This window comes from Aquarana catesbeiana, linkage group LG13 (genome assembly GCF_042186555.1).
Source record: "Aquarana catesbeiana isolate 2022-GZ linkage group LG13, ASM4218655v1, whole genome shotgun sequence".
Taxonomy (NCBI): domain Eukaryota; kingdom Metazoa; phylum Chordata; class Amphibia; order Anura; family Ranidae; genus Aquarana; species Aquarana catesbeiana.
The window spans coordinates 63,166,877-63,186,098 of record NC_133336.1 but is presented as its reverse complement, the minus strand read 5'-3'; the positions used below and the strand labels follow the sequence as shown (position 1 = coordinate 63,186,098).

Here is a 19,222-nt window from a genome sequence, read left to right as displayed (position 1 = left end):
TTAATCTAAACTTATATTAAACAATGTATCAAAGTTAGTGTGTCTTTCTTGGATTCCCCTATTGTTCCGAGAAGCCAAGTCCAGACACATAAGAGTATCATCATATATAAAAGTGTCTATAGGGTGAATGAAAACTGAAATTTAATCTGCTTAATATTTTGCTGCTGCCTTTTTTATTTATTTTTTTATTTTTTTAGTGCATACTGTATTTCAGTCCAAGTTACACCATCACTGGGTCTTTGCTTCTGTCCACAATGCAGGCAAATTATGGCTGGTGGGAGGGGCCAGGAGGCTGTTGTACATAGCTTCCTGAAAACATTACAGCACCGTGCCTCAGTACTCCTTTGAAGAGCCCTCATCCCTGATACAGGTAGTGGGTTGGCTCTTGGGAAAAGTAATGCAAATATCAAATGTCTTGGTTGGTATATGCCAGTCTGGAGGAGTTGACGTTCCTAGGAGAGCTGTATTTGCATAAAGACCGTCTGCCCTTTGTAACGCTCACATGTGATGCTGAGCATCCATGACTGAAAGAATTGAAATCCAATCAATTAAAGGGTAGGCCTGGAACAGTTAGGTTGTGAATAAATGGGCTAGATCAGTGATGGCAAACCTTGGCACCCCAGATGTTTTGGAACTCCATTTCCCATGATGCTCATCTACATTGCAGAGTGCATGAGCATCATGGGAAATGTAGTTCCAAAACATCTGGGGTGCCAAGGTTCACCATCACTGGGCTAGATCATGCCGGATGTCCTACAGCTAGGGAACAAGATGGGCTCCATCTAGTTTTTTTAGGCTTCTAGTGAACACTCTGAGAAGCTTACATTGAACAGTGAAATAAGAGTACGCATTTTCAGTACAGTAGAGGAGCCTGAACAAATGTGCAAGATTAAAGGTAAGACTAGAGCAGTGTTTCTCAACTCCAGTCCTCAAGGCGCCGCAACAGGTCATGTTTTCAGGATTACCCTTAGAAGAAATGGCTGTGGTAATTACTAAGGCAGTGAAACTGCTCAAATCACCTGTGCAAAATAATGGAAAGCCTGAAAACATGACCTGTTGGGGCGCCTTGAGGACTGGAGTTGAGAAACACTGGACTAGAGTACAGTTTAAAGAGATTCTGCCATCAGGAAAAGATAGGCAAACTGCTGCAGGTATGAAGCACAGGCATCTAGGTGTGTACATACCTGAAGCAGCCTCCCAAAGCTTCTAGTCACATCCCGTGATACTTCATGGTAGTGCTGCTGAAACTTGCCTACCCCCCTTCCTACCTTCTCCATGTTCCACTGTCTCTTTAGGGCCAAATTTGTACGGTTTAAAGCTTCCGGCCGTAAAAAAAAAATTTAAATGTTAGCAGCTACAAACACTGTAGCTGCTGACTTTAAATAAGTACTTACCTGTCCTGGGTATCCGCGATGTCGGCCGCCCGAGGCTGACCCGTCCCTCGGCTCTTGGGTCCCGGCACCGCCATCCTAACTAAGGGAAACAGGCAGTGGAGCCTTACGGCTTCACTGCCTGTTTCCTACTGCACATGTGCGAGTCGTGCAGCGCTTTGTGAATGGGACGCGATGTGTTGTGGGACACACACAGTTCCCATAACACACCGCGCCCCATTCCCCAGAAGACAACGTGGGAAGGAGAAGAGACAACATCACCGTGGTGTAGGAAGAGGCAGATTAGGAAGACTGACTACCAACAGCCATTTCACGTAAGTAAAAAAAAATTTTTTTTTCTTTTCCTCCATTTTTTTTAGGTATTTTTTTGTGCAATTTTTTTTTTTCAGGGTGGACCTCCACTTTAAATTCAATACAATGGTTATGTATATTCACACACTGCATTAGGACAGCCCATTCATTTGGAATTGTAACTTTGAAATTGGAACATGAAAAACAGGTAGATCGACTTCTGTACAACCAGCCTCCCCACACATAGATTGAAATTCATCCAATCCCTGCTGAACCGGACAAATTTGTATCCATGTATGGGCACCTTTACTGCAATGCACAAGTCAGAATGGGGCCCAAGGGTTCAACCCAAGTCTAACTTATGTGTTAGATGTGCTTATTTGCCTAGGACTACATATGTATGTGCTTATTTGCCGAGGACTACATGCATATGTGCTTATTTGCCTGGCACTACATACTGGTTTGCCTGAGGGTACATACGTATGTGCTTATTTACCTTGGGATACATACATATGTGCTTATTGGCCTTGAACTGCATACATAAATGCAGCAATGGCAAGAATACTTGTATACCTGCATGTTTGCATATCTAGGTACTGATATAATGGCATACCTGGGTACTAGGGATGCACCGAAATTTCGGCTGCAGAAACATATCGGCCGAAAATTGTGTTTTCGGCATATTGCCGAAAGGAAAATCTTACCAATAATGGCGCCGAAAATTGTGCATGCGCAGTAGCGGTGCGCACACCGACGTGTGACGTCAGGGACGTTCCTCGTGGTTAAGACTCTGGACTCGTGAGCACGTTCTCCGCGGTGGAGACCCTGGAGTTCGCTGTGGCTGGAGTTGGGAGCACTTTCCCCACGGACATTCCTTGTGGTTGAGAGGAGACTTGAGACGCAGTTGTGGCTCAGGAGACCGCTGCATACAGGGCTGCAACGGAGAGTGGGCACCGTCCCTCCTGGATGGCTGCTCTTACTACTATTCACCTGTGAGCATTCTCTTTAACTACTAACAGTGACAAACAACCCATCTAGTACTATATAATATGTATGTAATACAAACTTTGCTATAGAGATATTCAGCTGTATGTGATTGTGTACTTGTAGTATTATAGTTAGTTCTACTTCTACTAGTTCTTCTACTACTAAACTAACAGGCCAGGTAATAATTATATTTTATTTAGGTACTACTTTTACTACTTATATAGCGCAGTCAATAATTTAGATAGCATTCAGTTGTTCGTATGTTATATACTACACTGACAAGTGCATGAATTTTTTAAACATGACTGATAGTATGCAGTTGCACTATGCAGCAATATACTACCTACCTACTGAATATTAGATCTCACACAAATAGCATGCAATCAAATCCAATATATATTCTGCTAAACTAACAGGCCAGGTATATTTTATTTAAGTACTACATTATATAGCGCCGTCAATTAATTTAGATAGCATTCGGTTATTCGTATGTTATACTAATACTACACTGACAAGCGCAAGAGCTTTTTAAACATGACAGTATGCAGTTGCACTACAACTGCAACAACAAGCAATATACTACCTACTGAATATTATATCTCAGAAATATTAGCAATGTGCAATCAAATCAAATTCAATATATATTCTTAGGTACAGATGTACTGCAGTGCATGGCAAGAGAGGTGCACTCATTGTTAAAAAAAAAAAAAAAAAAAGTGGTTAGGTTTATTTTTTTTATTTTTTTATTTTATAGCTGCCTGGGGTTTAGTTTTTTAGATTGATTTTAGTCCTTTTTTTCCCCTCAGATTTCACTCCCACTATAGATCATTCTATGCTATTCTTCTACGCTACCAGCAAAGGTGGACCATGTCTCCAGTGTGGAAATATTTTAACGTTTCTGATAAAGACCCCAAATTTGCAATCTGCAGTCTTTGCTCAGCAGAAATTTCAAGAGGGGATACAGTGCCAAGGCATTTTTCAACAACAGGTTTGATACACCACCTGAAAACACGTCATCCAGTTCAGTATACAGAATACAAGAAATCTGTACCTCTTCCAAAAAGTGCATCAGGGCCAGGGCTCAACACCATCTGTGGCCAAAGCCTTTGAAAAGGTTAATAAATTTACAAGTGACAGTCCCAAAGCTTGGGGCATTACAGATAAAATTATGGAATTTATTGCAATAGACGACCAGTCATTCTCTGTTGTGGAGGACATTGGATTCCGTAGGCTCATGCAACATATTGAGCCGCGTTACACAATACCAAGCAGACGCTACTTTGCAGATACCTGTCTACCTGAATTGTTTTGCAGTGTTAGAAAACACGTTCATGAGCTAATGACTACCGACATCATAGCAATCAGTTTTACTACCGACATTTGGAGTTCAGACGTCAGTCCAACGAGCATGCTTAGCCTGACAGTGCAGTGGATAGACGCAAAATTTTAATTGCAAAACATCCTACTTAACACACGCGAGTTTGTTGGATCACATACTGAAGCAGCAATATCTGACGCTTTAAAAACCATGCTTGACACTTGGCACATTGAGACGTCTAAAGTGCATTTGATCGTCCGAGATAATGCGCGGAACATGGCAAAGGCAATGGAGGACAGTGGGATTAAAAGCATACCGTGTATGGCACACACGCTGAAATTGGCTGTGAATGAGGGATTTCTGAGTCAGCGCACCATATCTGATATTGTATCAAAAGGAAGAAAAATTGTGGAATTTTTGGCCAGTAAGCCTTGCTCTGGATTATAAGGCAAACCAGTTGTAGGTTTAATCCGGAAATGCCTCTGCAGGCATATATATCCACCACCAGGGCGGCACCAGAGGTCATGCGATTTCAGGGAGGGGTACCTTAATCTACTAGATTCCAAGTTCTACAACAGGTTGGACAGGTGTGTCCGGGATGAGAGTTCAACTGCCAATAGGGGTAGATGTACTGGTAACACCTTAAGGATTGGTTCTCCCTCATTTGATGTTTTTTCCGCTGTTTCGGCCTCTGCCGCATCTTTTGCGAAGAATCCGTGAGGTAGTAATACTGATATTAGTGTTGGCTGAATTAGCTCAAGAGGGCTTGGTACACTGACATAGCAAGTCTTGCGGAGGTTGCTCATTGGACACTCCCAGTCCTGCATGGTCTTCGAGTCCTGTATCTCAGCACTGTTGAGACCCTGGAAGCCAGCTTCGGGGATCTTCAATTACAGGTTTTGAAAATATTTTTTTTGCCTGGGGTGAAGCCAGGAAGTGGCACCCACAGAAATATGTGAGTGAGAGATTTTCTTTTTCTTTCTGCAATCGGTAGGGGAAAGGAGATTGACCTTAAGTACCATTAAGGTTCAGAGTTCATCCCTATCAATTCTTTTCCAGAGGCCGTTGTTTCTAACTCCTTGTTTCATACCTCATACAGCGTGTAACTTGGACAGTCCCACCTGTCAGGCCATTCTTGTGTCCTTGGGACTTGAATTTGATCTTGATTGTCTTTGCAAAGGCCACTTTTTGAACCAATTGGGAGATTCTGTTGGCCCTTTTATCTCGGAAGGTGGCATCTTTGGTTGCCATCACTTCACTGAGTGGAGTGTCAAAGCTGGCGGCTCTTTCACGCAAGGAGCTGTTGTTGGTCTCGCATCATAAGGTGATGTTGCGTCCTCATCCACTTTTATTGCCTAAAGTGGTTTCTAGTTTTCACTTGAATCAGGACAGTGTCTTGCCTTTTATTTTTCTCCTAATACACAGTCGGCAGGAGAAAGATCGCTACATACTCTAGAGGTTGTTCAGGTGCTCAGGATCTACTTGAGTTGTTGCCACAGGTCAGGAATCCTGGTTTGTGCTGCCAGAAGAGCCCAGGAAGGGCAGGCAGCATCCAGGTCAAATATTTAGCAGTGGATCTGCCAGTTTATCAATGATGCGTATGGTTTAAATGGCAAAAACCCATTTTGTCTGGGGAGAGATTCTCTACCAGGTGTGGGGGAATATATTGGGCCATCCGTCATTGGGTGTCAGTGGCCAAGGGGTGCGAGACCACTATTTGGTCTTTGGTTTAAACATCTACAGGAATTTTACCAGATAGATGTCAATCACGTAGAAGATACTGCCTATGGCCTCAGCGGATTACAAAAAGTAGGTCCTTCTCTGGTGGCAGTTTCTATGATGGTGTCTCCCTCCCCTCAAGGATATTGCTTTGGGACATCCCAAGCAGTTATTATAATAACCGGCTCTGTGTCCTGTGATGTACGATAAAGAAAATATGATTTTTTCTACAGCTTACCTGTAAAATCCTTTTCTTGGAGTACATCACAGGACACGGAGGTCCCTCCCCTCTTTTGGGAATGTATTGCTTGCTACAAAACTGATGTGCTTCCTGTGTAGGAGGGGTTATATAGGGGAGGACTTCCTGTTTGATTGATCTACCAGTGTCCATTCACCTATAGGTGGCGTATAACCCAGATAGTTATTAATATAATAACCGGCTCTGTGTCCTGTGATGTACTCTAAGAAAAGGATTTTACAGGTAAGCTATAGAAAAAATTCTATTTTTTAGAAAGCATTTTATAGAAAATCAGGGTGATTGCCAGTAATACACAGTGCTTCAACAAATTAAATGTCATCTACTTTAGAGCTACTTTAAAGCCCACATTGTATACAAAACTCTTTAAGATATGTTTTTGAATCTGTAGGTCTTCATTATGAAGAGTTCTTCTCAATCCATGTCATGGTCTCTGATCTTTCAGCATATTAAAAAATACACGTATTTAGAAAACCTCACATATGGGCTACTGAAAATGCTGAAGAATGCCAAAAGAATTCTACTGAACAAGTGGAAATTTTGCACTGTGTTGGATACTGGGACAAAATATTCCAGTCATGCCAGCATCTCATGAGCAAGTGAGTAATGGAAGATCTTAGTAATATACTTACAGCTTGCAGAATTCCCACAGCATCTTGGGAGAGCCACGCTGGATAGATAACGTCATCATTCAGGATAGCTTCAAACAGATCGTCTTCATTCTCTGCTTCAAAAGGGGCATGGCCACAAAGCATCTCATAGAGAAGAACACCCATCGCCCACCAGTCCACCAAGGGTCCATACTGCATTTCCTGTAGAATCTGCATCAAAGAGAACCATCAGTATTATAGTAATGTTCAGAAGTATCATTAAAGGACAGACTTTGGTGCAAAAAATTAAAAAAGAAAAAAACACAGTGTTGCTTGACTGCTAAATAAGAAGGAAGAACAGTCATGGTTGGGGCTCATGAGCCTAAATGAAACTTTCTCTTTGCCCCATCCATGGGTATACTGCAAGTTGTGTTACAACTTGCAAAGTTTCTGTTGTTAGAATGTATTGAAAGCCAATTTTTTTTTTAAAGTTGGATGGGGTAAAAAACGATACAGCTAGTCAGGTTTTCATTGCTCAGGCAGAACAGAAAAAAAGATGTTCCCAGTTTGACTGGTCTTGACAGGGAGAGTTGTATCCTCCCAGTGCTTAAAGAGGAGCTCCAGTTACCCCCCAAAAATTAAAAGTCATCAGCTACAAATACTGTAGCTACTGACTTATTTTAAGAATGCTCACCTGTCCAGGAATCAAGCGCTGTCCTCACCTGAGCCAATTCCTAAATCAGCTTCGGGTCTAGGTGCCAGCATCTTAATAAAGGGAAATGGACATTGAAGCCTTGCAGCTTCACAGCCAGCTTTCCACTGTGCATGCACATGCCACCCTGCACTTTGTGAAAGGTCCCGCAGTCTTCTGGGACCTGTAATATTTCCCGGAAGGCTCCGGGGGGACCGAACTTCTGCTCAGATCGCCATGTCGATCCGACCGAAAGTGGGAGCAGAGAAGGTACCTGTCAAAACCAGGTACCAGCCCCCCCACCCACCCCCCCCCCCCACCCCAAAAGTTCCAATTGTAAGGCCTCATGCACACGGAAGTTTTTACAGCCGCTTTTTTGAGCGTTTTTTGCAGCTTAAAAATGCCTGTCTATGTTAGTCTATGGCTTCATGCCCACCTAAGCGTTTCTGAGCTGCAAATGGCATAGGCGTTTTTAAGCTGTAAAAAAAAAACCCAGGACTAGTGCGTTTCATGGCCCGGCGCTAGAGCTGTAAAGACGCAAAATGCGCAAAAACACTCTAAAAAGCTGATGCAGCGTTTTTGATCTCTGGCGTTTTTTTGCTCCAAAGGGAGTGCATATAGCTGAGAGATGTGCTTTTCTTTAAAAACCCTACTTAACGCTAAAAAAAACGTGCAAAAACGCTAATGTAAAACGCGGTAAAAATCGCGTTTTTAACACCACTTTTTCCAGGCGTCGGACCTAGCTTTACAGCATGTTTTTTTTAAAATGCCCATGTGCATGAGGCCTAAAAGAGGAGGAAGTGGGATGCAAACAAGCGGAACTTCCCCTTTTGGGTGACGTTCTGCTTTAAAGTGGACCTAGTATCACATATACACAGTATGTTTTAGTATTAAGTGCATGTTGTTTATAACGAAAACATATGGGTATTAATTACAGAGACAGATCACAGAACTCCCCTTGACAATGCCTTTATCTATTTTTTTTCCAGAAGAGCAAAGCCATTTTTTCCTTCCATTATCCAGGGTCAGCATTTGGGATGAGCCGAACACCCCCTGTTCGGTACGCACCAGAACTTGCGAACAGGCAAAAAATTCCTTTGAACACGCGAACACTGCTAAAATCTATGGGACACGAACATGAATAATCAAAAGTGCTAATTTTAAAGGCTTATATGCAAGTTATTGTCATAAAAAGTGTTTGGGGACCTGCGTCCTGCCCCAGGGGACACGGATCAATGCAAAAAAAGTTTTAAAAACGGCCGTTTTTTCGGGAGCAGTGATTTTAATAATGCTTAAAGTCAAATAAAAGTGTAACATCCCTTTAAATTTCGTACCTGGGGGGTGTCTATAGTATGCCTGTAAAGGGGCGCATGTTTCCCTTGTTTAGAACAGTCTGACAGAAAAATGACATTTCAAAGGAAAAAAAGTCATTTAAAACTACTCGCAGCTATTAATGAATTGCCGGTCCGACAATACACATAAAAGTTCATTGATAAAAACGGCATGGGAATTCCCCACAGGGGAACCCCCGAATTAAGATTAAAAAAAAAATGATGCAGGGGGTCCCCCTAAATTCCATACCATGGATATTAAGGGGAACCCCGGCCAAAATTTAAAAAAAAAATGGCGTGGGGTCCCCCTCAAAATCTATACCAGACCCTTATCCGAGCACACAACCTGGCAGGCCGCAGGAAAAGAGGGGGGGGGGGGAGAGAGCGCCCCCCCCCCTCCTGAGCCGTACCAGGCCACATGCCCCCAACATTGGGAGGTTGCTTTGGGGTAGCCCCCCAAAACACCTTGTCCCCATGTTGATGAGGACAAGGGCCTCATCCCCACAACCCTGGCCGGGGGTTGTGGGGGTCTGCGGGCGGGGGGCTTATCGGAATCTGGAAGCCCTCTTTAACAAGGGGACCCCCAGATCCCCGCCCTCCCCCCTTTGTGAAATGGTAAGGGGGACACTAAAAAAGTGTCATAAATGTTAAAAATGACAAGAGACAGTTTTTGACAATTCCTTTATTTAAATGCTTCTTCTTTCTTCTATCTTCTTTCTTCTTTCTTCTATCTTCCTTCGGTTTCTTCTTCTTCTGGTTCTTCTGGTTTTTCCTCCAGTGTTTTCGTCCAGCATCTTCCTCCGCGGCGTCGGCGTCTTCTTCCCTTCTTCTCCGGGCCGCTCCGCATCCATGATGGCATGGAGGGAGGCTCCCGCTGTGTGACGCTTCTCTCTTCATCTTCTTGACTTCATCTTCTTGTCTTCATCTTCTTTTCGGGCCGCTCCGCATCCATGATGGCATGGAAGGAGGCTCCCACTGTGTGACGCTTCTCCTCTTCTGACGGTTCTTAAATAACGGGGGGCGGGGCCACCCGGTGACCCCCCCGATGCACGGTGACTTGACGGGACTTCCCTGTGACATCACGGGGAATGCCACAGGGAAGTCCCGTCAAGTCCCCGTGCGTCAGAGGGGGGCAGGGTCAACGGGTGGCCCTGCCCCCCGTTATTTAAGAATTGTCAGAAGAGGAGAACACGGGAGCCTCCCTCCATGCCATCATGGATGGAAGAACCAAAAGAACCAGAAGAAGAAGAAGATGGAGGCAGAAACCGAAGGAAGATAGAAGAAGAAGAAGAAAGAAGAAAGAAGAAGCATTTAAATAAAGGAATTGTCAAAAACTGTCTCTTGTCATTTTTAACATTCGTGAGAGTTTTTTTGTGAAATACTTTTGTACCCCCTTACCATTTCACACAGGGGGGAGGGTCCCCTTGTTAAAGGGGGCGTCCAGATTCCGATAAGCCCCCACCTGCAGACCCCCACAACCACCGGCCAGGGTTGTGGGGATGAGGCCCTTGACCCCATCAACATGGGGACAAGGTGTTTGAGGGGGGCTACCCCAAAGCACCCTCCCAATGTTGAGGGCATGTGGCCTGGTACGGTTCAGGAGGGGGGGCGCTCTCTCATCCCCCCTCTTTTCCCGCGGCCTGCCAGGTTGCGTGCTCGGAAAAGGGTCTGGTATGGATTTTTGGGGGGACCCCGCGCCATTTTTTTTTTATTTTGGCGCGGGGTTTCCCTTAAAATCCATACCAGACCCAAAGGGTCTGGTATAGATTTGGAGGGGGAACCCACGCCATTTTTTTTTAAAATTTTGTCCGGGGTTCTCCTTAATATCCATACCAGACCTGAAGGGCCTGGTATGGAATTTAGGGGGACCCCCCCACGTCATTTTTTTTTTTTTGGTTCGGGATTCCCCTGTGGGGAATTCCCATGCCGTTTTTATCAATGAACTTTTATGTGTATTGTCGGACCGGCAATTCATTAATAGTCGCGAGTAGTTTAAATGACTTTATTTCCTTTGAAATGTCATTTTGCTGTCAGACTGTTCTAAACACGGGAAACATGCACCCCTTTACAGGCATACTATAGACACCCCCCAGGTACGAAATTTAAAGGGATATTACACTTTTATTGTTTGACTTTAAGCATTATTAAAATCACTGCTCCTGAAAAAATGGCCATTTTTTTGCATTGATTCATGTCTCCTGGGCCAGGACCCAGGTCCCCAAACACTTTTTATGACATGAATATAAGCCTTTAAAATTAGCACTTTTGATTTCTCCCATAGACTTTTAAAGGGTGTTCCGCGGCATTCGAATTTACCATGAACACCCCAAATTGTTCGCTGTTCGGCGAACTTGCAAACAGCCGATGTTTAAGTCAAACATGAGTTCGACTCGAACTCGAAGCTCATCCCTAGTCAGCATACAGTATATTTGCTGGACAGAGATCCTGGCTCAGAGATGGCACAATTATGTAAATTCTGGTATCTGTGCAGTTCTGGTCAGTGTTCAGAAACAGATCAGTCCTTGCTGTAGCCTCTTGCCTTGTGACTATTACAGTTACAATATTGCAGTCTGATCACTGAGGGGAAGAGGAGACTGAGAAAAAGCTTCCTTCCACCTGCAGAAGACTCATCACATCATCCTACCCTAGGCAAAGTCACTTGCCTGGAGCTCAATGATTGTTTTTTAATAATAAAAGGTACATCTTTAATAATTATATTGTTTTGCTATACATTGTGGCGTGTCAGAAGTGCATTCATGCTGACTTGTAACGCTACTGAAAGGTCCACTATAATCTTTAACCTGGAGGATACAGATACTCATTCATTAGAGTTCTCTGCCTATTTACTTTCCTTTCCTGTTGGTTTATCATTCACAGAGGCAAGCAGAATCTTGCATGAATTATTTAGTTTCCTATTCTGAACAGAATACCTTTTCCAGTGTTCAGTGCAGGAGAGGAACAGAACAGCTATTAAGAAATAGGTTATATCTGAATTAATGTTCCTGCTACTATGTAAGACTAATACGCCACAATGCATTACTGTAGGTATAAAACACTCAAATGGCGCATAACCACTTCTTCCATGTTAAACTGACAAATACACAAACAGTAGTTTGAGATGAATACCAGTCACTACAAGGCAGAATGTGACTTCACTTATGTCTAGTCATAAATGTATAGATTTCACTTGTGTAGTATGTGGGCGCCTAAAATTCACTAAACAGCATAGACAAAGGAATCTTCCCTTCTAGCTACTGTATTCAGACAGCCACCGACAATCCACTGCTATCAGAATATCTGAACAGTGGCTGCATCTGATCAGATGTAGTCGCTGGCCATCAGTTTTCCACCTGGCTCCTTAGATTTTCAGATCAAAGTTTGTGGAGCCAGGCAATGCCAACAGGGCCACCCATGGTTGAATTTCAACCAATTCAGTTGGAAGGTTAGAAGGTAGAATCATTTAATATTCTATTCAACATTTGTTTTTAGCTGTAGTACTAAGAATATTTGAACACAGCAGGATTTAAAAAAATTCTCGTATGAAATTCTACCTGTAAATGGGGTTTTTCGTTCGGGAAAAATCCTATATATTTGTGCAAAGAAAGGCAGCACCATTCCCCAAGTAACAAACGAATATTGTGAAAGGTGCAAATATGATAATACATAACCATACAAATCAATTAAACAATAAAAAAAAAAATAAGTGTACGGATAAAGTCCAAAAATACTGGATTTGTAGAAACATAGTGCTCAACAGAAGAAATGTTTCCACCATTTCACCTTGTGCAGAAAAGGAGCTTCTTGAAAGCTTACCAGAACACCTTGACCCTCTTTATATGTAACACTAAGTATAGTCCTTTTGGTGCCACATCCCAATATACTGAATCAAGAAACTACAGAGGAACCCCTAGCTATGGCGGGATTTTAAAGGCACAACCAGAGTCGTACTTAAAATAAAACGTTTATTACAAAATTGTAATTATCTTTATATTTTAAGTATGACTTTAGTTGTGCCTTTAACATCCCCACCATAGCTAGGGGTTCATACCCTCTGTAGTTTCTCTACCCTATGTATATGAGTGGTCATGGAAGCATGTCTACAACCCCCAACTGGTCTGCTGCACAACAATCCGCCCAATTAAGGACATCAATGCTCAGGATGTCCTCTGGACTCTACCCCTAGGGTGGATGTAGCAAAGGTATATACATAATAAATAATAATAAAAAAAAAAAGCCTGCAACTGTGTAAAATGCTTCAGTATGCTTTTTATTGTAAAAACATTGCAATCACAACATTAGCAGAGTCACATCACTTTAAAAGATTCCAGCCGGCATTCAGCGTTGAAATGAGTTTGGCCTATGTAGTGGCATCACGCACACCGATCGCTTTTCTCCATTTCCACTTTTGTTAAGCGCTATATGTTTCTACTAGTGGTTACACCAATATTTCTGGACTTTATCAGTTCACAATTTTTTTTTTTATGTTGAACTTTTTAGATATTGTTTAATTGATTTGTATGGTTATGTATTATCATCATATTTGTACCTTTCACAATACTAGTTTGTTACCTGGGGTATTTTTCGTACCTGGGGCCTCTCTTGGCACAAATATTTTATATGTTGGTAATACCCAAATATTAAGTTGGCTGCTTCTGCTCCCTTATATGTTTGAAGGTGGGGAGCGTGGTCTTTACTTTTTATTACTTTACTTAAAATCCTATATATTGCTATGAAACCTGTTTATTACCTCTGCGATCCCATTTGAGTAGAAGATCTGGGTGAATGTTAAGGAGTTCAGGCCCCCCACCAAAAAAAATTTCAAAGCCGCAGCTACAAATACTGTAGCTGCTGACTTTTACTATTAGGGTACTTACCTGTCTAGGCATCCAGCGGTGTCCTCACCTGAGCTGATTTTTGGATCAGCTTTCAGGTGCTGCCGCGGTCACCTTGGCTGAGGGAAACCAGCAGTGAAGCCTTGCCGCTTCACAGTCGGTTTCCTACTGCGCATTGCGTGTTCTACACTGTGCTTTCTCAATGGGTCGGCTTGCAGGGGGGGGGGAGGAGAAGGGGCCAAACTTCCAGCTCACTTTGCCATGCCGCGCCAAGGCAGACAAGTGGAACTTCCCCCTTTTGGATGGACCTTCGCTTTAAGAGCTTTCGCATGAAATTAGTTGAGTCAATGATGGTAAGAAAAAATTTTCTGACAAATGATTTTTCAAAATTTTTGTATAAACATTTGAACGAAAATCGAACCATGCATGGCCAGCTTTAGACTGATTTGTACCTCTGGGAGGCTTTGTTTAAGGCAGTCTTGAGAATAACATGATTGATAGTTAAGATACCTCTGGTGCTATATAGTCTGGAGTCCCACAAAACGTTGATGTCGTACATCCTTCACGAATACCCTCTTTACACATCCCAAAATCGGCCAGCTTGCAGTGTCCTTCATGATCTAGCAAAACATTGTCCAGCTTCAGATCCCTGCAAGAGATTAAAGCAGTTTATTTACAAATTATAGTCATCCAAGAGAAGCTAGACACTAATCTGCGATGGATATGTCTGAAGAAGCAAACATTCCAAATTATTTTTTATACTAGCATCCGATTAATATTTTAAATGACACATTTCTCTTAAAGGACCAAAATCAATTGTATAAACCATTCAACTGGACCTGTCTTGATATGACATTTCTGGCAACAGGTAGGTCCATGTAATGATCCTTGCACGAATGTAATGGATTGCGGGACTGGTGTGGGACTGCTAGTTGGATTCTAGCAAGACAATTGGTCTGAGTTACAAAAAGAGTTAGGAATCCTCAATCAATAAACTGAGTATGCTCACTTCAAATATCCAATTCTGTGAAAAGCAAACTCATGTTAACGGCACATGATTAGGTGTTCTAATGCCCCGTACACTCAGTCGGACTTTGTTCGGACATTCCGACAACAAAATCCTAGGATTTTTTCCAACGGATGTTGGCTCAAACTTGTCTTGCATACACACGGTCACACAAAGTTGTCGGAAAATCCGACCGTTCTAAACGCGGTGACGTAAAACACGTACGTCGGGACTATAAACGGGGCAGTGGCCAATAGCTTTCATCTCTTTATTTATTCTGAGCACGCGTGGCACTTTGTCCGTCGGATTTGTGTACACACGATCGGAATTTCCAACAACGGATTTTGTTGTCGGAAAATTTTATAGCCTGCACTCAAACTTTGTGTGTCAGAAAATCCGATGGAAAATGTCCGATGGAGCCCACACACGGTCGGAATTTCTGACAACACTCTCCGATCGGACATTTTCCATCGGAAAATCTGACCGTATGTACGGGGCATTAGTGTTCAGGGATTTGCTTTTCACGTGATTGGATGATTCAATTGTGTATTCACACAGTTTGATTGTGTTCTGTGAAGACTATCAACTCCCTTAGAGCTCGCTCAGACAGGCAGCTACTGGTTGTTAAAAAACGTGCTTTTACCTCCCCCCGACCACCCAACCAAGCACAGAAACGCAGCTGCTCAGAGCTGTACACATGCCGTGGCCCCGATGCTTTGCGTCACGGCCATGGGAAAAATTAAACAGCATGTCACTTATCGTGGGCTCTACCGCTGAACAAAACACATTCCAATGAATGGAGCCTCACTGCAACTACCCAGATGTGTGCGCGGCGGGTCAGCATTAAAGCAAGTGGTGAGGAGGTGACATATCCCCTTTGCACCACCTGTCAAATGCCCTCGGAAAAGCAATCTACTGTGGATTGCTTTTCATAGGGACAACAATAACCACACATGAGACGGAGCCCTTAGTAAGTTCGCCTCAAAGTGCTTATGTTGAGAAGACCAAAAATAATAGCTTCTACACTGGTGAGCTATGAAAGAACTAAAGCTATTAAAATACCTGGTGATGCAACTGAAGGTGCTTGTGCAGGATATTTCTGCTATAGGGTGACAATGCTCTGTCCCCATCTCCCAATTATGCTCCTGTGTGGTCAACCTGTTACATGGGCTTCCGATGAAGACTACAATTGATTGTTTCAACACACATTACATAAGCATGATGAACGTTTTTCACCATCAGGGAACCCACCCTGAAAAATGCAATGCAGCCATCGCTTGACAGCATGTAGATACGATGTGTTTGCAAAGTGACTACAGAGGATCTGCAGCACTTGGATACCACATAGGACGGAACAAGTATTGTATGTTAAAAAAAAAATTTAAATGTAGAGGTTTAGGATTTGCTGTGCTTTAGGAAGTTAAATGTATTTCATTCAAAGTTTATATCTACTTTAAGCATTTATCCAATCCAAGCACAGGGTTAATACAATGATGGGGTTAGGCGGGGTCTCCTCTGACGATCACGGCAGTCAATTTTTGATGTATGTGACATTTCTCAGGTCCGGCCCCGATGGTTCCTTGGCAGTTTGTGGTATATGGCTCTGCGGTCACTAAATTATTGGGCATATCTCCCAGACTTAAGCTCAGGGCTTTAATCCTAAAACTGTGATTGGATTGCAGCTCTAGCCTTGGCGCACACTATAAAGCTGCACAAAGGCTTCTTTTCTCTGCCCATGGCTAGCATTCCAGGAAAATATTCTTCACACCTCAGCAGTTTCTCATCAATCATTTTTCCTTAGCAACACTGATTCACTTTTCTTCCTCTTCAGAAGAGAATTGCTGCCTCATGCAATGACACCTTTTTTTCACACCATTAAAAAAACGTGTTAACCAATCATATCAGTTGGACCAGGCCCTTCATTTCTTCAACTTTACAGTGAAAAGGCTTGTCATCACGGCAGGTTTGGTCTAATAACTGCTGGTGCAGCCACTGCTGGGTTATATATAGTAGAACAAAATAGGTTCGGCTTAAAGAAAACCACCGGGCCAACCTCCGGCCTCTTCATTGAACAGTAAATCAGCATCATCACCTGTGTCCAGCAAGTAGGGAGATGACCAGGCCTTTTATGGAACTTTTTGTTTCCAAGTTTAAATTAGTATTTTTTTTTTTTTCTAGAAAATTACTTAGAACCCTCACACATCATATTTTTTTTTCAGCAGAGACCATAGAGAACAAAATGGGGATCATTGCAATATTTTATGTCAGTGTCTTTGCGCAGCGGTCTTTCAAACACAATTTTTTGGACAACATACACTTTTTTGAATAAAAAAAACCCAAAACACTAAAGTTAGCCCACTTTTTTTGTATAATGTGAAAGATGTTACGCCGAGTAAATAGATATCTAACATATCATGCTTTAAAATTGCACCCGAGTGGAATGGCGACAAGCTAAAGCCGTGTACACACAACCGGACTTTTCTACCGTGTGTGGGCTTCATCGGACATTCAGCGGACTTTTTCCTGTCGAAAATCAGACGGACTTTAGATTTGGAACATGTTTCAAATCTTTCCGACGTACTCGAGTCCGTTCGAAAAATCAGTTCGTCTGTATGCTAGTCCGACGGGCAAAAAAGGACGCAAGGGCAGCTATTGGCTATGAACTTCCTTATTCTAGTCCCTTTGTACGTCATCACTTTCAAACCAACGGACTAAAGTCCGTTCGTGTGTGTGGGCAAGTCATTCGAAAAGTCCATCGTAACTCCTTTAAAAGTCTGTCGGAAAGACCGTTGGACTTTTGATGCTGAAAAGTCCGCTCGTGTGTACTCGGCATAAGGTACTCAAAAATCTCCATAGGTGACGCTTTAAACATTTTTACAGGTTACCTATTTAGAGTTACAGAGGAGGATCAGCACTAGAATTATTGCTCTCGCTCCAATGATCATGGTGATACCTCCCCTGTGCGGTTTGAACACCATTTACATTTGCAAGTGCGACTTACGTGAGCATGGAGGGATGGGGAGCTTAAAAATTTTTTTTCCTTAATTATTTTACTTTTTCTTTTTTACACCTTCCCTTTATTTTTTTTATCACTTTTGTTCCTATTACAAGAAATGTAAACATCCCTTGTACTAGAAATAAGCATGATTGGTTTACTTTATTGAGAGATCTGGGGTCTAAAAGACCCCAGATCTCTCATTTACCATTAAAAGCAAAAAAAAAAAAAAAAAAAAATGATGTTGACTTCAAGAAAAAAAAAATCCTGTCTATCTGCCCGAAAACCGGAAGTGACGTCGGAGGTCGCTCCGCTCCTCCAAGGGCATAGAGCTCAGTGGGGGCCGTCTTGCCCTCACTCGACTTCCTGCCTAGCCATCAGCTGAACTGGATCGTTTCCAGGTTTCCCAATGGCTCTGGTAAGCTTGGAAACGACCAGGAAGCAGCGGGGGCGCACCATTCCCGCCGCCTATAAAAGTGATCCCATGGCGAATCCGCTGCCTGGACCATTTTTATGTTGTAGAAAATCGCCCACAGTAAATAATGATACCGGGGTACAGGTATTTAATGTCAAACTAATGATATTTACTGGGGGCGTTGGCAAGTGGCTAGGGAGCAGGAATTTTAACCTGGGCTGAGAAGAGACATCTCACTGACTATCAAAGGTGTGTCTATCACAAGTAAGGCTGTCCAAAAGGTAAAATTTGTAGATCATGTATTTAGCTGGCGTTTCACTTTAATGTTCTTCTTTTCATAATACCCACACCAACATATTGAGACAGGCAATGCAAAGAGAAACTTGGGGTGCTCAAAGTTCAATAACCCATTCCAACCACTTAGCAATCATTTCTTACTTGATCTGTAAAGCGAACGCCCGATGTTTACAGGTAAACATGTTTTGTACAGTTTTTTTGAATAGCTTTCTTCGGAGGTGTAACTAGAACCTTTGGGGGCCCCTGGGCTAGAAACCATGAAGGCCCCCCCCGACCTCCCAGCCAGGGTCCTTCCCCCCCGATTCCGGTGGCGTAACGACAGGGCCCGGTTGTAAGTGCACTTGCGACCCTGGTAGTTCCAGCACTGGTGTCAGTATTTATTTTTTATATTATCTTTTTACCATTCTATTTACATTTTAAGAAAAAATTCAGGAGCCCCATTTGGGAGCTTAAGTGAAATATCATAGGTCTAAACAGACCTTTGATGTTTCACCTTCGAGACAGAGAGAGGAGATTGAGGACACAGCTCTTAGTCTCCATCTCTGCAGCATCAGCTGTACAGAATAAATGAACAGGAATAACTCTGTTTCACAAATGGAAGCATAATAAACACAGTTTGCTATGCTTCAGTTATGAATGGACAGTGTCAGTGATCGTTATCGATCATTCTGTTTATTCAAAAAAGGAAGGAGCTGGTAAATATGTAATTTACTGGCCCCTTACCTGCTCTCTACCCTGGCACATCCCCACAGCAGCCAGCAGAAGGCAGGGCAGAAGCCCGCAGAGCTGCGGGGGGATGAGGGAGGGGCCAGGGGAATACACAGGGGCCCGGGGGCAGCAGAACCTGGATAGGAGGTGCGGTGGGGTGGCATATACAGGAACTGATTTCCTCCATTTTCCTCCTGGAGCCGCTGAATGCTTGCGGGCGAGGCGGAGAAGCAGGCTTCGGAGGAATTTAGTTCCTCTTTATGCCGCCCCCACCGCCCCCCCTCCTGTCCAGGTGTACAGGGGAGCCACACAGGCAATTGCATTGTGGTGAGCTAAAGTGTGCTGTGCCACTGTGTTGTGTACGTGCACCGAGATGTCACTCCAAATGAATGAAA

At 43.1% G+C, this 19,222-nt stretch overlaps 1 protein-coding gene across 1 annotated transcript in view; it reads right to left on the bottom strand.

Annotated features, from left to right (window-relative positions):
• The window catches only part of PRKCH (protein kinase C eta), a 168,640-nt gene that overhangs the window by 25,781 nt on the left and 123,637 nt on the right, over window positions 1-19,222 (bottom strand). The window contains exons 10-11 of the mRNA XM_073609127.1: window positions 13,917-14,055; window positions 6,595-6,783 (exon numbers count right to left, since the gene is read on the bottom strand). Of these exons, the coding sequence (XP_073465228.1) occupies window positions 6,595-6,783; window positions 13,917-14,055 (328 nt within the window). The remainder of the gene's footprint in view (window positions 1-6,594; window positions 6,784-13,916; window positions 14,056-19,222) is intronic.